Source organism: Rhinoraja longicauda, chromosome 6 (assembly GCF_053455715.1).
Source record: "Rhinoraja longicauda isolate Sanriku21f chromosome 6, sRhiLon1.1, whole genome shotgun sequence".
Taxonomy (NCBI): domain Eukaryota; kingdom Metazoa; phylum Chordata; class Chondrichthyes; order Rajiformes; family Arhynchobatidae; genus Rhinoraja; species Rhinoraja longicauda.
In genome coordinates this window covers 36,659,653-36,687,452 of record NC_135958.1, presented here as the reverse complement: position 1 = coordinate 36,687,452, position 27,800 = coordinate 36,659,653, and the positions used below count along the sequence as shown (strand labels likewise).

At 40.6% G+C, this 27,800-nt stretch overlaps 1 protein-coding gene across 1 annotated transcript in view; it reads right to left on the bottom strand.

Annotated features, from left to right (window-relative positions):
- The window catches only part of pmfbp1 (polyamine modulated factor 1 binding protein 1), a 549,552-nt gene that overhangs the window by 147,897 nt on the left and 373,855 nt on the right, over positions 1 to 27,800 (bottom strand). The window contains exons 23-24 of the mRNA XM_078400784.1: positions 24,575 to 24,742; positions 4,280 to 4,522 (exon numbers count right to left, since the gene is read on the bottom strand). Coding sequence (XP_078256910.1) covers positions 4,280 to 4,522; positions 24,575 to 24,742 — 411 coding nt within the window. The remainder of the gene's footprint in view (positions 1 to 4,279; positions 4,523 to 24,574; positions 24,743 to 27,800) is intronic.

Sequence of the window (27,800 nt, the reverse complement as noted above, 5' to 3'; positions counted from 1 at the left end):
AACAGGAGATTACTGCTGTGGTGCAGACTATGTTCAAAGTATTAAGTATTTACAAGCCTTCGGTGGCTAACAGTAAAGTGATAATAAATTTGGAAATTTCTAACAGCCATTGAAGAAATTGGAGCACATAATGCCCACTTGCTCCTGTTTTACATGGGATCTTTCACCGATTGTAAAATTGGACCAGAGATTAGTGGTTGTTCTTGACATTTTTCTGCTGTCATTGGCACATGATGACATCATCAGCACATGTTGCTCGTCATGCCTTTTAACTATTCAGTTGCCAGCAAACCAAGCAGCAAGCTGGCATTCCTACATGAATAATGCTACACCAATGTTTTGCTCACAGACTTTGACACAATCATTCGCTATATTCTGCAACTTTCTCCATATGTACCATTGTTTGCAGAGAACACTAAAGTGGGCAGTGTGGAGGAGAGAACTGCAGATGCTGGTTTAAATCGAAGGTACACACAAAATGCTGGAGTACCTCAATGGGACAGGCAGCATCTCTGGAGAGAAGGAATGGGTGACATTTCGGGTCGAGACCCTTATTGTTTTGTAGCGAAGATTGTTATCAAACATTACAGCAGGATCTTGATCAGTAGGGCAAGTGGGCTGAGGAATGGTTAATGGAGTTTAATGCAGGTAGGTGCGAGGTGTTGCATTTTGGGAAGTCAAACCAGGGCAGGACCTTCACAGTGAATGGTAAAGACCCGCAGAGTTCTCTAGACCAGAGGGATGTAGAAGTGCAGATCCATTGTTGCCTGAAAGTGGCATCACAGATAGATAGGATGGTCAAGAAGGCTTCATCAGTAATGGCATTGAGTATAGAAGTTGGGATGTTATGTTACAGTTGTACAAAATGTTGGTGAGGTCACAGTTGTGGTCAGCTTTGGTCATCCTGCTATAGGAAAGATGGTATTAAGCTGGAAAGAGTGAAGAGAAGTTTTACAAGGATATGGCCAGGTCTTGAGGGCTGGAGTTGTAGGGAGAGGTTGGGCAGGCTAGTTTATTCCTTGGAGCACAGGAGGATGAGGGGTGATTCGACATTTATATATATAGCTATAATTATGAGGGGAATAGATAGTGTAGATACACAGTCTTTTACTGACAGTAGGGGAACCAAGAACTAGAGGACATAGGTTTAAGGTGAGAGGGGAAAGATTTAATAGGAATCTGAGAGGTAACTTTTTCCACACAGCGGATGGTAGGTATATGGAACAGGCTGCCAGGGGGGGTAGTTGAGGCAGGTACTATAACAATATTTAAGACATCTGGGACAGATACATGGATAGGAAAGGTTTAGAGTGATATGGACCAAACTCAGGCCGGTGGGATTAGAGTAGCTGGGGCCTTTGGTCAGCATGGACAAGTTGAGCAGCTGGGTCTAGAACTATGATCTCTATTATCTCCTCAGTGCAAGATGCTGTGATCACTTGTCCAATCATTTGGCCTGGGTCTAGTTGTAACATGCAGGCTCACTCAATTAGACCACTGAGTCATAGCATGGGGGGGAATGTAGGAGTCTCCAATCCCACTTCAAAGCATTGTTTCACTTCTCCTATCTCACCACCCCTCCAAATATCCCTTTCATTTCCTATAATGTGGCTGCAATAGAGAGTGGACTTCAAGGCTGAAGATAGACATAAAAAGTTGGAGTAACTCAACGAGTCAGACTGGATTTCTAGAGAAAAGGAACAGATGACGTTTCGGGTTGTGATCCTTCTTCAGACAGTCTCGACCCGAAATCGTCACCTATTCCTTTTCTCCAGAGATGCTGTCCGACCCGCTGAGTTACTCCAGCTTTTTGTGTCTGTCTTCAGTTTAAACCAGCTTCTGCAGTTCCTTCCTACATGGGACTTCAAGGCGAACTCATTTCCTAGTAATCTGAGATGAAATGACACAGCCAATACAAGCTCCAATATAACAGCTACTGGGAAACCTATGGGGAATATTTTAACAAAGGAATAGAATGATGCTAACCATCAAAATGTAGACACAAGGAACTGCAGATGCCGATTTATAAAGAAAAACACAAAGTGCTGGAGTAACTCAATGGGACAGGCAGCATCTCTGGAAGACATGGATAGGCGACATCATAATAGCTTGTTTCAAAGATAAGTTTCACTAATTTAGTGATTTATTGCAGGTTCCCCAATTAGTCATTGGAGCTAAATGCAGTACCTGTCTAAAGTACTAAAACAAAAATCAGTGAATTGTATTTTCCGGGCAATTATTTAGAACTGACGACAAGGCACATTGATATGCAGGGAAAGGGGGAGGGGGGATATAGATCATGTGTAGGCAAGGGAGATTAGTTTAATGTGGCATCATGTTTGGCAAAGGACATTACAGGCTATAGGGGCCTGTCCCTGTAATGTATTGTTGTATATTCTATGTCCAGTAAAGTTTATTTAAGGAAATCATGTATGAAAAAAGTCTATTCTGCTCCAGACTTCCACTGCATCATTTACTTGGCTTGTTGAAATGTGCAGAAACATTGTTTATCTGTTCACACAACAGCCAAGGACAATTTATCACACTGTATATATTACGATATCGGGCATTATATCATCTTGCATGCTTTCCTGTATTTCTAGATAGAGCTTGCCACTGTTGAGTAGCGATCTGGATCAATGGTCACTGACACAAGTATGAGTACATTCAGTAACAAATTGCTGGTGATCCTGAGCAGTGGGTGAATAAGACTGATGTAAGAGGCAGTGGCAACAGCAAAACTGTAAATTTGTGTTGATGGAAGTCACATCCAAGCTGAGATGGTCGTATGATGCTTACCAGTGATTTGATATGGTTTTAGCTAGTTAAATTCCAACTGTAATCTGGTATGTGTTTGTGGCACAATAACATACAAGACTTTACTAAAATCTTACACAGCTATACATCATACTTGCAATGCCCGTTTTTTTTTCATTAAGACAGCTTAACTTAGAAGTTAAAAGCTACATTAGTATATAAAGGAAACACTCCTTTAGATGTAAACAACTTTACAACATGACGCAAAATAGATGAATGAATTATTAATACAGTATTTAAAATATGTCCTGTGAGTTCATTTTCTGATAGCAATAAGTATCAACTGAGAGATTTCAGGTTTTTGGAATTACTTTCTTGGTGTTACAAAAATGAAAGGGTTTGTTTAAAAACAGTTTGAATGCCAGCTATCTAGAACTTAAATACAATTTTATCATTCAGTTTTTTATTAAGAATATTAACCATTATTTAATCATGGGATATTATTTAATAATTAGCCCCATGAATGTATCCATGAATGATGGGTAGCTTTGTTAATCTGTGTAGGTTTGTTAATCTGTAAAGCCAGCAGCTGACATCATCAGAGGGATGTAATGCTGAGGCTCTACAAGGCACTGATCAGACCGCTTATTCGAGTATTGTGAGCAGTTTTGGGCCCCATTTCTGAGGAAGGATGTGCTGGCATTGAAGAGGGTCCAGAGGAGGTTTGCAAGAATGATCCCAGGAATGATTGGCTTAACATACGATGAGCGTTTGACTGCACTGGGCCAGTACGCACAGGAGTTTAGAAGGATAAGGAGGGACCTCATTGAAACTTAACCAAAATTGAAAGGCCTGGGTAGAGTGAATGTAGAGGATGCTTCCATTAGTGAGGGAGACCAGGACCAGGGGACATAGCGTCAGAATAAAAGGACGTACCTTTGGAAAGGAGATGAGGAGGAATTTCTTTGGTCAGAGGGTGGTGAATCTGTGGAATTCATTAGAGGTCATGTTAATGGATATTTTTAAGGTGGAGATTGACAGATTCTTGATTAGTAAGGGTATCAGGGATTATGGGGAGAAGGCAGGAGAATGGGTTTGAGAGGGAAAGATAGATCAACCACAATTGAATGGCGGAATAGGCTTTATGGTCCAAATGGCCTAATTCCGTTCCTTGAACGTAAGAACTTATGAACCAGAAATAGGGGCTTCAGCTGTCCTGAAATACAGTTTTTCCTCCAAGTTGAGATAAAAATGATGGCAAGAAATGGTTAACAGAAATAATATTAGAACCAAAATACTACTCGCTTTGCACCATACTGCCTGTTCATAGCATGTATCAGGGAAATAAACTGTATTCCACTAATAGAACTTTCTCTGCCTCACATAGTCGCTACAAGTTTTCAAACATCAAATACATTGCGGGCATTGCTGAAAGAAATTATGAAATGACCAAATTACAGAACAAAAATCTTTCCTGAAAGCAAGTCTGTGCGATGACTATACGATTAAAAACAATTCTTACTTCATGGAGCACCTCCTGGTGTTGTTCATGTGCATTCTGTAAATCAGAATCCAGCCTCTCAACTGTGGACTTGCACTGTTGCAGTCTGGTCATCTTCTCCTGTAATTCTTTTGAAGAAGACTCCAGTTCTTTCCGGAGTCGAGCAGATTCAAGATTATAATGGTCCATGTCACATTCATGCGCATGCTTGAGAACTTCCAGTTCCTTCTGAAGATGAAGAATGGATTTCCCCTGAATCTGGTTCTAAGGATGGAATTGGAAATTTAAATAGCTTTTTATTAAAAGATATTATATTTTCTTGACCAGCTACTGAGCCTCTGTATGGAGGAAGGTTTTTTTTTCAAACAATGGTATTCACAGTGCTCTTGGTCTAAGAATACTTTTTGTAAAACGATAAATATTTTTCTTAGCGGTCAACTTTCAGACAAGGAAGACATGCTAAAATACATCACAAATAAAATGTATACAATCAATGTTTCTAATGCACAAAGTGATTCATAACTTCTGGAAATCATGGCTCAGTTGATAAATGTACAACCCACTACAAACTCTTGAGAATATAATTTTGGCTGAATCTTTGACCAGTACCGGAGTAGTACTGTACTGTTGGAGGTGCTACCATACAGATAACATATGAAATGGAGGCACTTTATATCATCACTAGACCAAGTGAGCCCAAACCTCTCCTGCATTGGTGCAGCACCCTCTCCTCGCTCACCTTCCCTCTTCCCCCTCCCCCACTCCCTCCCCCTCCCTCCCCTTCCCCTCTCGCTCCCACTCCATCCCCCTCAACCCTCCTTATCCTCCCCCCCTCCCCCCTCTCTTCCTAGGAGATAGATTTAAACTTTAAAATGTGAATAACTTTAAAAATATAACACCGATATCAATGAATCATCTTCCATTAGCACCAAAGGGACAACGGTGAGTAAGGTGGGCCTAAAATTGTCTCACTATCATGCACCGTTTGGCTGTAGTTCAGGAACAAACAAACAAACAAACAAGAGTTTTAGTATATAGATAAATGAATATGAAAGATCCCGTGTTCCTCGAGGAGAAACCATGGTTTTCTTTCTAAAATCTTCACTAGGAACATGAACAAGAACTCAAATTTATCAGGCTTTGGAGAGGTGGATGGGCAGGCATACATATATATGCACACATCTTTTTTAGGTAAAAATGGTGGGGTCTGTGTATTTGTTTGACCCACTGCCTTGGACCCCAAATTATATATGCATCGTAGATAGCAATGTAGGTGGATCTTACAGTAGGTGGAGCAGGCACAAGGCACAGAATGGCCAACTCCTACTTCTAATTCTTATGTTCCAATGTAATATATTCTTGACTCATCATTGTTGCAATTAGAAAATGTTGTCTTAATATTTTCATGCTTTCATCCCCCATGTCAGAATTGTCATTTGCTAAATTGAGAAGTCCATTTTTCCGGGCCTTCATGACTGCTCCCACTTTGTTTTGGACTCCTTCTTTGGAAAGAATGCCTGCGAACATTTTGACGACTCTCTAACCTGAATATTGACCCGTTTCTCTTTCCAAAGAAGATTCTGAGCTGCTCAGTCTTGTCAGGATTTTCTGTTTTTATTTCAGATTTCCAGTATTTGCAGTGTTTATTTTGATTTTCACAACTCATTTCATAACATATGGGCTTCTTTAGAACTTTATTTGATGCTTATGAGCATTTGAAATTTGAAGGTTTTCTTCATCAGCCATTATTACATCATCTTGATTGAGCAGACATTTATTGGCACCTTGCTGTATCTTGTCATATTGCAGCCTAACAGATCTTCATGGCAATTTCACCATTTCTGTAGGAAATCCTTTCATTTCCAAGGTATACCAAAATGCTGGAGTAATTCAGCGGGTTACGGCAGCATCTCAGGAGAGAAGGAATGGGTGACGTTTCGGGTCGAGACCCTTCTTCAGACTGATGTCAGGGGAGGGGGCGGGACAAAGAAAGGATGTAGTTGGAGACGGGAAGACAGTGGGAGAACTGGGAAGGGGGAGGGGGAGAGAGGGACAGAGGAGCTATCTAAAGTTAGAGAAGTCAATGTTCATATCGCTGGCGTGTAATGTGCCCAAGCGAAATATGAGGTGCTGTTCCTCCAATTTGCGGTGGGCCTCACTATGACAATGGAGGAGGCCCATGACAGAAAGGTCAGACTGGGAGTGGGAGGGGGAGTTGAAGTGCTGAGCCACCAGATCAGGTTGGTTGAGGAAGACCGAGCGAAGGTGTTCAGCGAAACGATCGCCGAACCTGCGTTTGGTCTCGCCGATGTAGAGGAGTTGACATCTGGAACAATTGATGAGGTTGGAGGAGGTGCAGGTGAACCTCTGCCTCACCTGGAAAGACTGTTTGGGTCCTTGGATGGAGTCGAGGGGGGAGGTAAAGGGACAGGTGTTGCTTCACCTGCGGTTGCAGGAGAAAGTGCCTGGGGGGAGGGGGGTGGTTTGGGTGGGAAGGGACGAGTGGACCAGGGAGTTACGGAGGGAACGGTCTCTGCGGAAAGCAGAAAGGGGAGGAGATGGGAAGATGTGGGCAGTAGTGGGATCCCGTTTGCAGATGGAGGTTGGCTGGTTCTACGGTCGAGGAAGAAACGGAGGGCTTCAAGACCATCCTTGTAGAGTGACTGGACATCCATGGTAAAGATGAGGGAGTGGGGGCCTGGAAACCGGTTGTTGAGGAGACGGAGAACATGTGAGGTGTCTTGGACATAGGTGGGGAGGGATTTGGACATAGGGGGGATAGGGTGGAGTCGAGGTAGGTGGAAATTAATTCGGTGGGACAAGAACCGGCAGAAACAATGGGTCTGCCAGGACAGTTCTGTTTGTGGATTTTAGGGAGAAGGTAAAATCGGGCCGTGCAGGGCTGGGGAACAATAAGGTTGGAGGCATTAGAGGGCAGAGCGCCAGAATTGGTGAGATCAGTGATAGTGTTAGTGATTAAGGTCTGGTGCTCGTCGGTGGGGTCATGGTCCAAGGATAAGTAGGAGGAGGTGTCTGGAAGTTGACGTCTGGCCTCGATCCGGTAGAGGTCAGCACGCCAGACTACCAAGGCACCTCCCTTGTCAGCGGGTTTGATGACTAAGTCGGGGTTGTTGCAGAGTGAGTGGAGGGCTGTACGTTCAGGAGGGGAGAGGAGTGAGTCAGGGGAGTGGAAAATGTGAGGCGGTTAATGTCTCGCCGGCAGTTGGAAATGAAAAGTTCTAGTGAGGGTTGTTGGTCAACCGGGGAAGGTCCAAGAGGAGGGGATCGGCTGGAGACGGGAGAAGGGGTCATCACTGGGTAGTGAGGACTCTTTCCCATGGAAAAAGGCTCGGAGGCCTTTTATTTCTAAATTCACTTATAAGATAGATGCAACCCAGTTCTACCCATTGAATCTCTGCCGAATCACAGGGCAATCCCATTCCTCCATTAAATTTCCTCGTGGCCTAATCTCCCCACAATCCCATCAACTCCTCTCAGATTCCGCCATTCACCTACACACTGGCATAATTTTCAGTGACCGACTAACCTACCAACCCTCATGTTTTTGAGATGTGAGAGGAAATCAGAGCATTTACAAGCAACTGGGGCATCGACAGGAAATTCAGACTGTCACAGGGAGAAGGAGCAAACGCCACCCAGGCAGCATGATTGTGATCTCCATTCCCACCAGAGCTTTTACTATTAAAAGGGATTTAATGAAAGGTCTTTAACCTGAAACATTAACTGTTTCTTTCCTGACCTGCTGTGTTTCCAGCACTATTTTGTATTTCAGATTTCTAGCATTATTTTTCTTTAATTTTGTTTTTAATTTTTTTTATTAATGCAGGATTGATTAAGAATTTTGGATTACCTTCTGGTTGGCTATCAATATTTTTTTACTGCCATTGTAACAGTTTTTCTTTTTTTTAAACGTCTTTTGTATCTTTTATATTCAATCTGATTCTCCTCTTGAAGATTCAAGCTGAAATCCATCATTTGCTCCCTTTTCCTGTTTCAATCTTGCACATCTCAGTAATTTCTTTATAAATCTTGTCTTCTGTCACCATCCCAGTATTTGATGATCTACAGTATATGGCAAGGTCTATAATAGATCCATTATTATTTCTGGCACCATCTTAGTAAATCTCTCCTGCACATTATTTAGCACTATCAGAACCTTAATGTTATGCAATGACTGGAACTGTACAAAGTACTCCTACTGTGGCCTATAGGCTGATAACCCTAATCTTGTATCGTATAGATAGATGGGTAGATAGATAGATAGATAGATAGATAGATAGATAGATAGATAGATAGATAGATAGATAGATAGATAGATAGATAGATAGATAGATAGATAGATAGATAGATAGATAGATGGAAACAGAATCTCTGACCCACTGCGTCTACGCCGACCAACAATTACCCATTTACAATATTCCTATACTAACCTAATCCAACTTTATTCTCTCTATATTGTTATCAATTCCCCCCAGATTCTACCACTCACCATTCTGCTTTAGTTAAACATTTTGTTCAAGATGGCCGCGCCGTTGTGTTTGGCTGCCTGCCACTGTATGTTTCTTTTTTTTTTTTTCCTAATCAGATGTGCAGCACTTTGGTCAACGTGGGTTGTTTTTAAATGTGCTATACAAATAAAATTGACTTGACTTGACTATACACAAGGGGCAATTTACAGCGGCCAATTGACCTACCAACTCCCACGTCTTTAAGATGTGGGAGGAAACACGAACACTGGAATGAAACCCACGCTGTCACAGGGAGAACATGCAAACTCCCCACAAACAGCATTTGAGGTCAGGATTGAATCCGGGTCTCTGGTGGATTGTACAGCGGCTCTACAATCTGCACCATTGTGCTGACCAACTGCGCCATTCTGCCCGCTCAACAGCTTCTTCTCCTCTGTTATCAGACTTCTGAACGGTCCTTCCATAAGCTAAGGTACAGTCTGATACACCTCTACCCCATTGTGGACATTGGGCTTTTTCTCTGGAACTGGTACGCTACAATGCTGTGAACTATATTCTGCACTGTGTATCTTTCCCTTTGCTCTATCTATTGCACTTGAGTTTGGCTTGATTACATTTATGTATACTATTATCTGATTTGATTGCATAGCATGCAAAACAAAGCTTTACACTGTATCTCAGTACATGTGAATAATAAACCTAAACCTACGCATGGACACGTGGAGCTCTGCCGGTAGCCAGTGGCAGATCTCTGAAAGCACAGAGAAGAAATTCTTGTTTGGATGCGTACGGAGGAACTGCAGAAGCTGGTTTAAACCAAAGATAGACTCAAAATGCTGGAGTAACTCAGCGGGACAGGCAGCATCTCCAGAGTGAAGGAATGAGTGACGTTTCGGTTCGAGACCCTTCATCAGACTGAGAGTCAGGGGAGGGGGAGATGCAAAGATAAGTGTAAGGTGTGAGAACGAGACATCAAAGGCAATGGAGATCAAGGAAAATGTAGAATAGATAATTGTTAGCTAGGAGAAGGTAACACAAAAGCAAACAGAGATAAAATGTAATCGGGGACAGTCAGACTGGTCAAGTCAAGTCAAGTCAATTTTATTTGTATAGCACATTTAAAAACAACCCACGTTGACCAAAGTGCTGTACATCAGTTCAGGTACTAAGAAACGAACATCCAATGGCACACAAACATAACAGCACATATATAAACAGTTCACAGCGCCCCCTCAGAGGGCCTCAAACGCTAGGGAGTAGAAATAGGTTTTGAGCCTGGACTTAAAGAAGTCGATGGAGGGGGCAGTTCTGATGTGGAGAGGGATGCTGTTCCACAGTCTAGGAGCTGCAACCGCAAAAGCGCGGTCACCCCTGAGCTTAAGCCTAGACCGCGGGATAGTCAGTAGCCCCAAGTCGGCCGACCTGAGGGACCTGGAGATAGAGTGGTGGGTTAGAAGATTTTTGATATGTGGGGGGGGGGGGGGGGGGGGGGGGCAAGCCCATTTAGGGCTTTGTATGTGAATAGGAGGAGCTTGTTGATTCTGTACCGTACTGGGAGCCAGTGGAGAGAGGCCAGAATCGGGGTGATGTGGTCCCTTTTACGGGTACCCGTCAGGAGTCTCGCTGCGGCGTTTTGGACTCATTGCAGGCGGGACAAGGATGATTGGCTGATCCCAGTGTATAGGGAGTTGCAGTAGTCTAGGCAGGAGGAAATGAATGTGTGAATGATTTTTTTCAATGTCGTCAAATTGGAGAAATGGTTTGATTTTAGCTATGGTACGAAGCTGGAAGAAGCTGGCTTTTACCACAGCGTTGACTTGCTTGTCAAACTTTAATGCAGAGTCAAATATCACGCCATGGTTTTTGCGGTTTGACATGCGGTCGGAGAAGCGGGAGAGATGAGGAGAGAGGGAAAGCAAGGATTACTTAAAGTTAGAGAAGTCAATATTCATTGACTTGGGTGTAAGCTGCCCAAGCGAAATATGAGGTGCTGTTCCTCTAATTTGCGCGCGGCCTCACTCTGACAATGGAGGAGGCCCAGGACAGAAAAGTCAGCGTGGGAATGGGAGGGGGAGTTAAAATGTTTAGCAACCGGGAGATCAGGTACGTTTCGGCAGACTGAACAGAGGTGTTCAGCGAAACGATCGCTGAGCCTGCGCTTGGTCTCACTGATATATAAGAGTCAACACCTGGAAAAGCGGATACCGTATATGAGGTTGGAGGGGGTGCAAGTGACCCTCTGCCTGAAGACTGTCGGGGTCCTTGGACGGAGTCAAGGGAGGAGTTATAGGGACTGGTGTTGCATGAAAGATCCACCGCCTTTGATGTCTTGTTCTCTCCTTATCTCTGTATCTACCCCTCCCCTGACTCTCAGTCTGAAGATGGGTCTTGACCCGAAACGTCACCCATTCCTTCTCTCCAGAGATTCAGACTGTCCCGCTGAGTTACTCCAGCATTTGGTGTCTATTCTTGGTCTTTGGATCTGTGTTCTTCTGATAGGTCAAGATAGGAGTTTGGTGGATGCCAAAGGGACCAAGGCTAAACAATTACATAACTTCACCTCCAACATTGTTGGAATTCTAAACTTCTGCCTCCAACAAGCTCTACACCCACTCACACCCTAATAGACCTGCAACTGATTGGCGATTCATTTGAACGGCACAGATCAAGGGCTGGTACTGCAGTTTACACCTGGCAACTTGAGCGTGGACCACATTGCATGGCTAGTGCAATAACATGACATTGCATGACATGGCATCATGTGTTCATTGACAAGGACTGACGTCATCCTATCATAGCGTGTGCTTTGAGCCCATGTGCAACATGCACAGAACAGGGCAACTGAAAATCCCATTTCAGTACAGTGCATGCAGCCTGTAACCGATTTAATGTTACATTTCAATTGTAATATAAAGCGCATACCATGGCAATTGAATTTTTGACTATTATTTTCCGAGAGTATATGAACAATCACAATAAAATAATTTATTTAAAATTTCCTGAGAAATACCTTGTAAAGTTTACTTGATTAGAATGTACAATGCGGTAGTTATGAAGAGCCAATTCAATAGGGAACGTATAAATTCAAAATCTATTTTGCTGTATTGTTGTGCATATTGTGCATTGTTCATAATTGACATCTGGGTACTGAAATTAGTTTGCTACTTTTCAACATCTATATCCCCGTTAGCTAATAGTAGAAAAAATATTTCAATTTTTAATTGGTGAATTACAAGCATACACATATGTACTATTTACCAGAGCTACCATTAATTAATAATATTAGAAACAAAATTTGATTTGGAATGGGGAAATGTAGCCTTTGCAGATTAATTAAATAAATGGTACCCAAACCCTCATGCCATCTGATTTGTAGTTTAGGCTATCATGTAAAATTACAACATTCTAAAAGAATTCTCCTCTACCAGCAAAGTTGAAATAAATGGAGATGAAAAATACACATAGTATTCTTGCCTCTGTATCTTTTCATAATTTGATCACATTTGATAATACCTTCAGCAATGTATTAATGGGTCCCATTAAAAGTGGTGAACTTTTCAGTTATTGCACTCTCACTGAAAAATTAAAGAAAAATATATATACAACAGCACTTTGAAATACCTTCACTTGTTTTGTGCACTTCAGACTTGCTAGTTTAGTTTAGGTTTTACATGACTTCTTTGCCTTCATTTTTATTTGATCATCAAAGTGGAGTATGAACTAAGGGAATTTAAATCAATCAATCAAACAAAGGAAGAGAGACACAAGAAATGAAATAATCTGGCTACATCAGACAGTTATAAAGGTATCACTGAAAAGTGATTTATTCCGGGTATCAAGCTGAAATGTAAGCCAGCTGAAAATATTGCTTCTAGTGTACAAGGTAGATTTACGCTTGGCATATGCGTGCTTCATCCCACAGGGTCGCAGGGATATTAAAATATGGGTAAACATCCACCATTAACCACACTAAACACTCGCTGGAACCTCCTCCAAACATCGAAGAAATTTACCTGTGAAATGCCAAACGGCCGCGGTTTCAGCTGTATCTTCAGTTGCCTGATGTTGTGATCCCAGGCCCCTAACCCCCAGGTTGCTCTCTGCTCCATTTTAGAACAAAACACACACGGCCTTTGCCACATCACCACCTCCCCACAACAAAGAAGAACACCTCCCTTCTCACTAATAAGGCTGTTGTAAAACTCCAACCTTTTGCCAAATTTTTGATGACCTTTTTGTCTGGGTCAATGCCCAGCTTGCATGGCGTGTCTTTTTCGACGCACATTTCTATTACACGCACAACATGAAGACAAACTGTGACTGTCACCATATATTTTTTAAGCATTCCCAACCACAGTGATATTCAGGAAAGAATGAAGGTAATCACTTCCTTAAAACCTGATGCCTCAATTTCCTCCCATAAATATACCTTAAAACCTTCCTCCTCTATGTCCTAATATGTGGCCCACTGTTACATTTTCTTTGCAAATGTCGCACTGAAATGCACAGAATGTTTTAGTCCGTTAAGAGTACTATGTAAATACAAGTTATAGTCATGTGGAATTTTCTTCTCTGTACAATGTTTGAAGTCAGTGGAGTTAACTTGCATTGACATTTTAAAGTTGAAAGTCACAACTTTACTCTTGACATTGCTCTTCATCAGCAGCTTTTCATTATCTATCTTTGAATAACTAATCTTCTTCCCATAAAGATATATAGTTTTTTCTCAGTTTAATTTTCATCTGATCTATACTTCCTGTCACAATTGGTTTATCTAACCTTTGTTCGTGCAAAGCCTCTGTCAATTAACTCAAGCAGTCTTTATGTATTCCTCTTGAATCATTATCCATGTCTATACTGTTAATCCACATGAACTACATATCTGGTAAAATATATCAAATGGCAAACTATTAGAGAAATAATTTCTTAAACACATAAAGTATTTACATATGGGTATGAGAATATAGAAAATGAAAATAGTAAATAGTAAAATTAGGCTATACTTAATATTGATAATACATTTCCCTTCATCCTTGATATGTTTGATGTTATTATATGTTGAATTTTATCATTAATATTTCACAAAGCACTGCAGAGAATTTTCAAAAGATGAAAGTAAGGTGGCTGGATACGATATAATTATTTTAAAAAGAAGCATTGATTTTGGAGACTGGTCGGCATTGTGAGCTATAAAACAATACAATGTAAGGAACAAAAACAAATATGTGTAAATTTGCAAAGATAATGAAAATTAAGGAAATATTAGACAACTAAATCCACTAAGCCTGCACTTTTGCATACTTGTCAAGCTCCAATTTCTCAAGCTAGCTAATCTGAAAACACCCTTTGGCAAATTAAAATGAGCCAGAAGTATGAACATGTTCGTATGATAGTCTGCTTTTTTGCCCCTTGATTAATTTTGAATAGAGCTCAAACAGTATTTGCATATAATTTTAGTGTGTCAGACGTTGACATGGAACCCTTTCATCAACCAACCTTGTCAAACAGGGAATTCTGAATCTCATTTAGATTCTAATACAATTTTCAGGATGCAGTGTAGAGAAAACGCCTAAGATAAACCACTTCATCAATCAAAATTAAGAAACACTTTTCCAGAATGCTGCTGGTCAATCAGAATTCCAATATTCCTGGACGATTAAACATACCTGGTTTTCTAAGCTAGAGGAAAGAAAGCAAATGTCCAAATAATTTGCTAGCAATGAATATATTACTGCATCACCTTTTTGACTAACCTCAACCTTGTTCCCTTTTTTCAGATTGTTGGCGTACTGGTTATCATTCTGTACAGGACTGCATGCCTGATTACCTGTAAAATGGGTTACCACAATCTCTTTCCAAATGAAGCAGAAAGAAATCATTAAAAATTAATGTCATGCCGGTTGCTTCAATACAAGACAAAAGTTCATGTAAATCATTTTGAAATATCACATAATTTTCAGTGTATAAGGATGACAGGAATGGATACACTTTATTATAATTTTAATTGTCATAATTTTAAATGATAAGAAGGTCAGAGGAAAGGTACAAATACTGACATTTCTAATGTGTAACACTGCAAATTAACCCTTTTGCTGCTGTATGTACTCTTTCTAACATTATAGACCATAGACAATAGGTGCAGGAGTAGGCCATTCGGCCCTTCGAGCCAGCACCACCATTCAACGTGATCATGGCTGATCATTCACAATCAGTACCCTGTTCCTGCCCTCTCCCCATACCCCCTAACTCCGCTATCATTAAGAGCTCTATCTAACTCTCTCTTGAAAGCATCCAGAGATTTGACCTCCACTGCCTGCTGAGGCAGAGAATTCCACAGATTTACAACTCGCTGAGTGAAAAGGTTTTTCCTCATCTCCGTTCTAAATGGCCTACCCCTTATTCTTAAACTGTAGCCCCTGGTTCTGGACTTCCCAACATTGGGAACATGTTTCCTGCCTCTAGTGTGTCCAATCCCTTAATAATCTTATATGTTTCAATAAGATCCCCTCTCATCCTTCTAAATTCCAGTGTATACAAGCCTAGTCGCTCCAGCATTTCAACATATGACAGTCCATTTGCTTTGAAATTGAGATATGACATTGTACCATTTGCTTCCCGATATACAAAGAATTGAGGATTTAAGCCCTGTGATAAAGCCAATACCTTTGGAATTGACCATATAAATGCATTGGTCTATTGTGATATTGTATATTTCCATTTTCTTAATACCAATAATACACGTATCTCAACACTGCATGGTTTCGCTAACTACAGGCATATTTATTAGTCTACTCTTAATCATCAGCAAAATGAAGGAAGGCATCATTAAGAGTATGACAAACAGCACCAACTTATATCGGTATCCAGCCCTGTGATATTCAATCTGCTTTTCAGTTAAGCATCCAGACCTCATTATGCCCTTGGCCCAAAACGGAACAAAGATGTACGAGAAGCTACACATGATATTAAGGCAGCATTTGACCAAGTAAGATATCAAACAATATCAACAAGAAATACTGGCAATATTTAATATTCAGCAGGTCTGGCAGAATCCAGTAAAACTGAAGTGAATAATATCACAGGATATCACTTGTGCAAATGAAAATACTTATGATTGTGGAGGTCAGTCGTTCCAACCCGAGGACATAATTGCAGCAATTCCCCAGGGCACCATCCCAAGCCCAACCAATGTGAGAGGGTGCCACCATAGCACAGCTAGTGCAGTTGCTGCTTCACAGTGCCAGAGACCCAGGTTCAATCCCAACCCCAGATGCTGTCTGTATGGAGATTTTCCCAGGCGCACCAGTTTCCTCCCACATCCCAATGGTACGCGAGGTGAAAGATTAATTGGCCTGAGTGTGTGGGTGAAGGGTAGAATCTGGGGGAGAATAATTGGGATTATTGTTAGATTAATATAAATGGGAGGTTGATGGTTGGGGCGGACTAGGTGGGCCGAAGGTCCTGTTTCGGTGCTGTATCTTACTCAATTTCAGTCACATTATCACGAATAACATATGCTGCACATTAGCCATTACCACTGCTCCCTTTAACATTCCCTTCCTTCTCCAACTGCATGCCATGGTTTCCATGTATACTATCTTCCAATTCTAATGTACTTACTTGGCCAGGAAGGTCTAACAGCATCCCCCCAACTTATGACCTCAAGCACCTAGATAAATGAGCAGACACATGGCAAGATCACCACTAGATCAAATTTCATTTGCACGTGGTTTCCCCTCCAAATCATATATCATTGTGAAATATATTATTGTTTCTTCATTTGCAATGGAACTTTCTATCCTTGGGAATAACATAGCAAAAGACCTACAACAGTTTAAGTCCTCTCACCATGAGTGCGAGAAGGCAAATAGGGAAGTGCAATAAATGCACCTCATGCCAGCTCCAGCTGCATCCCATGAAAATGAATCAAACAAATCTTAAGAGACTTATGCTTCTATACTATAGATTTAAATGTAAATGACAAAGTATTTTATAATATGCAGTAAAGACTATACATGAAAATAGGTAGGACTGACTTAGTTCAGTTCCCATTGGCAAACAGTTATAAAGTTGAGTATTAACATACTTAGGATACAAATAGTGTCACTGGAATAATGCCCTACATTCTTGAAATCCGTAGGGGGTTTCAAATCAAAATTCTCTGGGGTTTTTTCTATTCATTCCAACCTCTTACCACCCCTAGCAGATTGATGTCTGGAATAGGCGGATAATCTTATGAAGGAAAGCTGGACAAAATTAAGCTTTGGGTGACAGACAACTACAATGAAACACATAAGATGTAGGACTTGACAAGGTGGATGTGAAGAGCATGTTTCCTTTGGTGGGAGAATCAAGAATAAGTATTACTTTACAACGGAGGGGTTTAAAAGAGAGAGAGATGAGGCAAAATTTTGCTCTGTCTCTGGAATCCTCTTTCTCAAAGGGCTGAGGAAGCAGAGTCTTTGAATTATTCCTGATGGGAAGTGGGTGAAAGGATATTGGGGATAAGCATGAATGGGGAGTTAAAGTTACAATCAGATTAGTCTTGAGTGGTGGAACAGGATCAAGGGTCTAAATGGCCGATCCTTGCTCCTATTTATTTTTTAATCTATTTATGTCTCCACTTGCCTGAGTGAGTGTAATTCCAACAATTTTCAATGTTCAAAACCAAGTAGTTTACTTGACTGGCATCCAATCCACCAGCCTACACATTCATTCACTACACCACTAATGCACAATGGCTGCAATGTGCACCATCTATAAAGCACTTCAATGACTCTCAAGATGACTCTTGCAAGGCATCCCAGACCTGTAACCTCCAGCACCAAGATGATCAACTCTTTCTGGCACAAGGGAATATCGGCATCTTCACTTTTCCCTCCTGGTTGTGCACGTCCTGACTTGGAAATATTTGCAAATTCTTTATTGTCACTTGGATTAAGTCCTGGAAATCGCTACCCAGTAGCACCGTGGAATTACCTTCGCTAGAACAATTGCAACAATTCAAAACAGGGGCTCAGCACTGTCTTCTGGAGGGCAGTTAAGGATGGGTGATGAATGTTGCTCTTCTTGGCAATCCCTAGATATTGAAAAATGAATTGAAGAAATCTCTACTATCCGTTTCTGTCCACTCAACAAACTTCCTTGATAGATCAATAAACTGTCATTAATTCCATGAGGTTCATCTTAATATAAGTAAACAGTAACTTTTGAAAGATTTTATCACACAAGAGTATCAGATCAATTAGGAGTTGGAGAATCAATCTAGAGATAAAGGAATACCAATGTTTCTTGTTCAGGATATTGTACTGAAGCTGCACTGCCATTGGGCTGATCAAAGTGGTAAATGGCAATCAGATGTCAAGCAAAGACAGTTGAAGAGAATGGAGTGGGTGGGAAGAATGAGTTAAAGGAGATATCAATGATTGGGGCCAGGGTGACAGGCAAATGGTAATCAGGAGGAGCAAACTTGTTAACTGGACATGCATATGACAACTGTCATATGCATGTAGGACCAAAACAAATGTATTTATGAATGCTAATACTTGTAGACTAGGTATCTGATGGCTTTGAACAACCATGTTTTTGATGAAATTATTATCATGTACCACCCAAACTATTGTGCTACCTGATACATTTCTAAGCCTATTTACCTTAACTGAGAAATAGTGTTGTGTACATTATATCATTACATATGAATGCTGCTTTTGGGCAGGTTGATGGTTCCATGAAGCATGCAATTAAACAAGTGAAACAAAGGTAAGAAAACAAAAATCATGACTCCTACTCCATCTCGTCAACAATATACACTCTTGTATATCATTGATGACCATGTCCCTTTATGGAAAATAGAAAAATAAAGAATATATTTGAGCTACCTCAGATTGAAATTGGTAAAATCCCTATGCAAACAAGCATATTGACGTTTGCAAAAACTGAAATAACTTTATCCTTGCCTCATACTTCATGTATGAGGATTCTCTGTGAAGATAAAAACATCCTGGTTTCTAATCTATTACTCTTCCTACAAATTCACAAATGTGACCTCTAGACTTACCTTCTCTCCACATTTCTAATAAGCCTTTCAACGATAGTGCATCTCATCTGATTATCATTTTAGAAACTTAAATTACAAACATTGTCTATGAACTTGTTCTAATCTGAAATGATTAGATTTAGATTTTAGATTTAGAGATACAGCGCGGAAACAGGCCCTTCGGCCCACCGAGCCCGTGCCGCCCAGCGATCCCCACACATTAACACTATCCTACACACACTAGGTACAATTTTTATATTTACCCAGTCAATTAACCTACATACCTGTACGTCTTTGGAGTGTGGGAGGAAACCGAAGATCTCGGAGAAAACCCACGCAGGTCACGGGGAGAACGTACAAACTCCGTACAGACGGCGCCCGTAGTCAGGATCGAAAGTGAGTCTCCGGCGCTGCATTCGCTGTAAGGCAGCAACTCTACCGCTGCGCCACCGTGCCGCCCATTAATTCTAAGTCTATCCAAGATTTGATTTTTTCATGCACCTTATCCAGGGCTTTGGTGTATATATCATCATATGAATGGACCACTGCTGAACAGAATACTCCAAGTACAGATATGCCATTGGCATAAATATTCTTTGTGCACTTTATAGTTTACAATCAATGGCCAATAAAACCTAAACCATGATTTTCCCCCAAAGTTTCATAAGTACTTTCAAATCTTTTGATCTGTTGAATTTATATCTCCACAATGTAGGTGAGTCTTGAATCTTAATTGAATGATTTTGTTATTGTCCATATTAAAAGGGAACATATGTGTAGGAAAGAACTGCAGGTGCTGGTTTAAATCGAAGGTAGATACAAAATGCTGGAGTAACTCAGCGGGTCAGGCACCATCTCTGGAGAGAAGGAATTGGCGACTTTTCGGGTCGAGACCCTTCTTCAAACTGATTAAAAGGGGGCATATTCTGCTTTCCTCTTTCTGGAAACTCTGCCAAATGGGTGGAGCGGTGTTGCAGCAGTTAGTGCTGCTGCCTCATAGCTCCAGGAACCGAGGTTCAAACCCAACCTTGTGGATGTGGTCTGTGTGGAGTTTGCTCATTCTCCTTATGGCCATGTGGAGTCCAGTTGGGTGCTCCAACATCTCTAAGATGTGATGGTTGGATAATTGAATTTACCTCTTACTGTAGGAAAGTGATTCAAATAAAATAAACAAAGGGGTGTTGATGGGAACGTGGGAGAGAATAAATTGCAGGGTACAGGGAAATATGGAGAGATAAAATGTGAGTAAGTATAAACGCCTCCTGTGTTGTAATAATTGTTTTTTCAATAGTCGATCTTGTTGTCCTGTTGATCAAAAGCAGCTCCAATCTACTGAGTTAAATTACAAATCCCACATCATTTATAAGTTTAACAATAACTTAATTTATGCCTACTGCAGATCACTATCATCTTGAACAATAAAGGTGCCAATGTACAGATCAGATCAATCAAGCCCATCTCACAACTGAAATTCAGAAGCTTTTAATCTTTTGATAAACCAAATTTCATCCAACTTAATGGTGCTTCATTGCCCGAATGTTTTGGTAACAGCCAACATTGTGAAATGTTTGCAATAACTTTTGAAAATCACGATACACAAGTTAAACAAAGCTATTTATCCAGTTATTTGGTCAACTCTTTAAAAAATTACATCAAATTAATAAAGCAGAACCTAGATTTATTTTATATCCATGGCTTTAAGGTTTAGGTTTATTATTATTGTCCTGTGTACAATGAAAAGCTTTGATTTGCATGCTATCCACTTAAATCAGGTAATACTACGTATAAATACAATCAACCCATACTCAAGTACAACTCAAGTAGGTAGAGCAAAGGGAAAGGTACACAGTGCAGAATATAGTTCTCAGCATTGTAGCGTACCAGTTCCAGAGACAATGTCCAATATCCGCAATGGGGCAAAGGTGAATCGAACAGTACCTTAGCTTATGGAAAGATCATCCAGAAGCCTGATAACAGAGGGGAAGGTTTAGATTTACCTTTATGTTAAGGTTTATTATTGTCACGTGTACCGACATATGGTGAAAAGCCTTGTTTTGCTATCAAGGTTGCCATGCTATCCAAAAAGAACAGGTATACCACACATAAATACAATCAGGTCAAACCCAAGTACAATAGATGGAGCAAAGGGGAGGTGCAGATTATAGTTAGCATTGTAGCACATCAGTTCCATAGACAAAGTTCAATGTCGTCAATGGAATAGAGGTGAATTAGACAGCACCCTAGCTTATGGAACGATCGTTCAGAAGCCTGATAACAGCGGTGAAGAAGTTGTTACGGAGGCTGGTGGTGCATGCTTTCAAACTTCTGTACCTTCTGCCCAATGGGAGTGTGAAGAAGAAGGAATGACCATGGCTACCTTTCCCTAATAATTGTGGCTCATTGAGCAATCATAGACTGCATCTTTATAACTGTGCCATCAACGAGTTCTCCATGACTAAAGTTAAACTTGTATATCATTTAAAGTATTTATTCCCTTTAAAATGGAGTACAAGACATTTTACATCCCATGAGAACCATCTCAGATCTCAAATGAATATAGAAACCAATAAAATACAACCACCTTCATTTTCTCGAGTAATTGGGTTAATTGATGCGGGAGCTTTTAGCACTATCTATTTTACCTTTAGCTGGAAGCCATTTCTTTGGTTAATGAAGCAATTTTAGCCACATGCTTACCTTGCAATACTGGACTAAAGTTTTGTGTTTAGAAATGCAACTCAGGCTAAAATATGGATTTTTTTTATTCACACAAGATTTACTTTAGCAATTCCTTTAAAAGACCAACATGATCCTTCATTTAACACAACTAAAATAACTTTGATATTATTTACGCAATCAAGCTCTACTAGCCCAACCGAATACTTGCCCAGAGAGCTTCTTTTGGCTCTTGGTTTTCTTCCTACTAATCATCCAATGGAAACAATGAAACTACTTCCCTGTTCAACCCTTGGTTAAAATTACAGTGGGGTGGACACAACTGTGAGAGTGCCCTTGGTGCTTTTTCTGTGATTACAGATAAAAATCAAAATATTGCATTCTTGGCCGAAATCCAGTGGGTAAGCCAACAGAGAAAGTTTAACTGCCAGCCAAACAGATTTTCAATGTCTGGGATGAGTTAAAGAGCCAAAACTCTCTCTATGTTATGCGGATACAAGGAACTACAGATGCTGGTTTACAAAAAAAGACACATAGTGCTGGTGTAAATGAGCAGGTCAGGCAGCATCTCTGGAGAACTTGGATTGGTAATGTTATGGGACGAGACCCTTCTTCAGATTGATTGTGGAGGGGGAGGCAGGGCAAGGGGGGAAGAAAACTGGAAGAACGGAGGGATAGGAGAAAAGCATGGTAGGAAGCAGGTTGATGCAGGTGAGAGGGGAGTTTGATAGGCCGATGGTGGACAAAGGCAAGAGATGAAAAACCAGAGCTGTGAGACTAAAGGATTGCAGAAATTCCAAATTGTGAAGCTAGAGAAAGGAATGTAGATGGATGGGGATGGGGAGGAGAGAAATAGGTGTGTCCAAGTGGGACACAGGGGAGAGGTGCGGGGGAGGGGGTGGGCTAGGGGAGGAAGAGGGAGAGGGGTAGGGTTTTGTGGGTATCCTAAAATTGGAGAATTCCAATACAGTTGGGGTTTAATCTACCCAAGCGGAATATGAGGTGTGTGTTTGCCTCACTCTTGCCATGGAGGAGGCCCTGGGCAAAAAGGTGAGCATGGGAATGGGAAAAGGAGTTGAAATGATTAGCAACCAGGGGATCCCAGAGGCCTTGGCGGAGTACCTAGCGGTGTTCTTCAGCGATGCTGCTTGACCCACTGAGTCACTCCAGCATTTTCTGTCTCCCCATGTTATGCTTGTTTCCTTGAACAACAAAATCTGAAAGAATCTTGCACAATCAAGGGCCTGGCTGTTTTGACGTGAATAAGTAATTGTCTTCCAAATAGTCTCCAATTTTATTTTCTTGTGGAATCTCAATTCAACATCAGTTAATTTTAACCTGTTTGTATGCTGCGGAACTGAATTATATCAAAAATTCAGGTAGAAAATGTGGGTTGCTGACATCTGGAAATTTGTTCAGGATTTTATGGATGTATTGCATACATGCCGACAGACTGATGTCAAATGCTATGTAATGAAAGAGAAATGTCATTTTGCAGGAAACTTTGCAAACAAAGATTGCCTTGGTGCTGGTTAAGGAGCACAGCATTATCAGTCCATTCTTAGGAGTTTAAGGATCTATTAGAACATAGAACTAGAAACAGTACAGGAACAGGTTCTTTGGTCCGCAATGTTTGTGCTAAACAAGATACCAAGTTAAACTGATCTCATCTGCCTGTACATGATCCATATCCTTCTATTCCTTGCACTTCCATGTGTCTATTTAAAAGTCTCTTAATTGTCACTATTGTATCTGCCTCCAACACTACCACTGGCAATGCATTCCAGGCTCCCACCACTCCCTGTGTAAAAAAAAACGCCCCGCACATCCCCATTAAACATTTCTCCTCTCACCTTATAGCTATGCCCTCTGGTGTTGGACATTTCCACCCTGACTGTCTATAGTATCTATGCTTCTCATCATTTTATATACTTCTATTAAGTCTCCCCTCAACCTCTGGCATCTGTTGTCTTTCAGTAAAGCCCTCTTTCATGGATTATGGCCTGGTTGCTTGATAGATCTGAGTATCCTTGAATAACAAACCAGGAAGATAGCAATCAGCGACAGCAAACAATTCAGATGAATTCTAAAGGAATATTGGCCTTTTTGCAAGGAGGATGGAGAACACGAATAAGAACGTTTTCTTACAATTGTACATACCTTGAGGTCTGCAAACTGTTTCTTCTCCACCAGAGAGAAATAATGTAATTGCCTTAGAAGTGAAGGATAACAGGACTGAATGCTATGACGAGAGAGTTAGTTGGTGAGAGAAGATTGACTAGATTGGGCCCACTTTGGAGAGAGGGGACTTGCCAAGTAGACACCATGAGAATGTTTTCCCTGGTAGAGAATCTAGAACAAGGGAACATAGTTCCAACATAATGGACAAACCACTTAAGAGTGAACTGAGGAAGAATTTTCTTCTCACAGAGGGCTGTGAATCTATGAAATTGATTTGCAACCCTCTGCATACCCTAGAGAATTGTGGCTGCTGAGTATCTTGTTCATTATTAATGTCAAATACCGATGCAATGCTGATGCAGTGCACTTTTGCTTAAAACTAAAATAGAAGCTGTTGGTGAACATAAATGAAGATGAAATGTGCTTGCAAAGTAAATGAAGAAGGGCATAGGGAACTTGTGCCTTAAAAAATGTAAACTTCATTTTAGTGAACAGCCTTCATCCCATCAAACAATGCAACATACCCAAGGCTGAAGTCTTTTACTATATTACATGGAAACTAATCCAATTGTGTTCAAATCTTGTGCAATTCACACTAAACAGGTCAAACAAGATGAGATCAAGACTCCTCTCTTTACTTTTAATTGTTCTTAACCCAATTGGCCAGAGGGCCAGAGCATGACACAGAGAACAAAATGAAAAGGATTATCAAGGTTTTCACTTTGCTATTATTTACAGGACAAATTTAAGGGGCTCAAATTTTATGTCATTACTTTAAGAAAATTAGATTTGAAAACATATATTGGCAATTACAAGTTACAATATTACCATCACAGTTTCACACATTTATTATTTTGGCTATAAATAAGAGGTACTCGCTAACATTTGATGAGGATTCTTACTTCCCATATTCTGGAATACCTTATCTCTCACCTGCTGGTTGCTGATGCCCTTCTCCTGCTGCAGGTCCAGCATTGCCTTCTCCTGCTGACTCATTTTCTTATCATGTTCTCTGCAGGCTTCTCGTAAGCTATGTTCTTCAGCCTGTAGCATTTTTACCTTTGTCTTTAAATTAGCAGCTTCTGCTTCCTGGAGTGTGAGCTGTAGGACCAGAAAACATATGAATCCCTGAAACTTCTCCATATATCAACTTTCAAAATCCTTAAAGATAAAAATAACAAGCAAAATGGTTGGCATCACTGTTTAATGCAGTTTGTTCCATGATGTTGATTAAAAGGAATATAGGAAAAAATATAGGGAGTTATATTGGTTATTAGAACATAAAAATTGGAACAGTAGAATACAAGGCTGCTAGGCCATTCAATAACTTCATGACTGATCAGCTGCCTAAGTGGTATTTTCCTACACTGATGCCATATCCCTTGAGTCTTTTAATAAGCAGAAGTACCTGGACATTTTCTGATAAGGGCCGTGTTGCTATTTGGGTACGTTTTCTCATTAGATTTATTATTGGAATCATAATTCAAGATTCTTTAATGGAAAATATTGTCCACAATTGCATAGATACAAAGACATATAAGTTCCAATGAGTATCCAGCTTGCAGATGTTTGAGATCAGACTCTTCTTTATATTCCAACTAATTTTACCTCCCATTGACTTGCAATGCAAATCTGGCCCATCATTTAGTAGGTATTGAAATTAAAATTGCAGCTTGAGATATCAACTAAGGGATTTTAGATTCCAATTGTTGGTCAGCTTGGGATGATACATCTTTTTTTAATGTTAGAAAAGGCTGGAAACTTTATATAGATTAAAAGAAATACAACCAACTGGCAAATCAATGAAGGAGAATTTGAATTTTTCCAAGAAAGCAAAGTTCGGGGACAAAATGTTGATCATATGTCAAACATGGGTAATCAGTTTAAGATACTATTTCCCATGTAATGTTATTCCCCTATGAGGAGGAATAACATGATGTTACACATTATAGTGAGAAATATAACATTAATAGATTGTTAGTTTTTTAAATTAGTTTGAACTACATAAAACATATTGTATAATGTACAATGCACTAAAAAGTTTGCAAAAATAATATTTGGCATACAGAATAAATGCTGAACCTTATAATAGGCAAATTGTTGAAATTAATTACGAACGATCCACTAAAGTAACAAGTAACAGGCAAAAGTAATTTTGTTTTATATTCATTTTTTGGATCCGGCAATTGCTTTCAAGGCCAGCAGTTACGGCTCTTCCCCAATTGCCCTGGGAAAGGCAGTGGCAAAGCACCTTCTGGAACTGCTACAGATTTGCTGGTGAAGATATTCCAAGAGTTCGGTTGGGCAGGATTTAGACTCGGTAATGAAGGAATGGTAATATATTTCTAAGCCAGGATGTTGTGGGACTTGGATAGGAACCTTCTGTGGTGGTGGCCTGCTGCTGTGGTTCTTCTTGGTGGTACAGGGTGCAGGTGAGGAAGATGATAAAGCAACTATTGTGCATGGTGTGTATAGTGTCAACTATAGCCACTGTGGTAGGAATGAACGTTTGGCAGTTGATGGGTGCCAGTCAAGTGGATGATGTCAAGCTTCTCTCGATTTGTTGGTGCTGCATTTTCCCTTATCTTATAGATGGGGGAAAGGCCTCAGGTTATCAGATGGTGAGTCACTCACCACAGGACATGCAGTCTCAGAGCTGCTCTGGTAACCACTTTATTTCTGTTGCGGGAATTGCAAAAAATGCACAAAGTGCTGGAGTAACTCAGTGGATCCGACAGCATCTCTGGAAAAGACTCCGACCCAATAAATTGCCTATCCATGTCCTCCAGCGATGGCAAATGACCCTACTGCAGCACTTAGTGTTTATTTTTTAATGATGCTGGCCCAGTTGAGTTTCTGGTCCTTAGTGACCCCCACCCAGGATACTGATGGCAAATTTGGCGATGGTAATGCCAGTGAATATCAAGGGTAGGTGGTTAGATTCTCCCTTATTAGAAATGATCAATGCATTCTTTAAACATTAGTTTCCAATATAATCTCATCAGATTTAGAAAACATTTAAATCCATGCGCAGTTTTCCAGCCTGCTATTAGAATCATGCAAGCAAATGTTTCATGAATGCAACATGGGAACTTCTCAATCACACCAAAGGCCAAGAATAATAGGTAATACACCGATATAAATGTTTAAACTTTAGCACAGCCAATTGTTAACTTATAAAGACAAAATAAAGTGATGGAACAGGGAACAGGTATTTACTGAGGTGGACAAAAGAGCTGCCTGAAATTCACAGCATCTAACACCCTTAATATGGACAATCAATCAGAAGATGACTTCAGAAGAGGACAACAGAAGATGACTAAGAAGGCAATACGCAACAGAAGATGACTAAGAAGGCAATACGGGGAGAAAAGATGAGGTACGAGGGTAAACTAGCCAATAATATAAAGGAGGATAGTAAAAGCTTTTTTAGGTATGTAAAGAGGAAAAAAATAGTCAAGGCAAATGTGGGTCCCTTGAAAACAGAAGTGGGGGAATTTATTATGGGAAACAAGGAAATGGCAGACGAGTTAAACCGGTACTTTGGATCTGTCTTCACTAAGGAAGATACAAGCAATCTCCCAGATGTTCCAGTGGCCAGAGATCCTAGGGTGACGGAGGAACTGAAGGAAATCCACATTAGGCAGGAAATGGTGTTGGGTAGACTGATGGGACTGAAGGCTGATAAATCCCCAGGGCCTGATGGTCTGCATCCCAGAATACTTAAGGAGGTGGCGCTAGAAATTGTGGACGCATTGGTGATCATTTTCCAATGTTCTATAGATTTAGGATCTGTGGATTGGAGGGTAGCTAATGTTGTCCCACTTTTTAAGAAAGGAGGGAGAGAGAAAATGGGAAATTATAGACCAGTTAGTCTGACATCAGTGGTGGGGAAGATGCTGGAGTCAATTATAAAAGACGAAATTGCGGAGCATTTGGATAGTAGTAAAAGGATTGTTCCGAGTCAGCATGGATTTACGAAGGGGAAATTATGCTTGACTAATCTTCTGGAATTCTTTGAGGATGTAACCAGGAGAATTGATAGGGGAGAGCCGGTGGATGTGGTGTACCTTGACTTTCAGAAACCCTTTGACAAGGTTCCACATAGGAGATTAGTGGGCAAAATTAGAGCACATGGTATTGGAGGTAGGGTACTGAC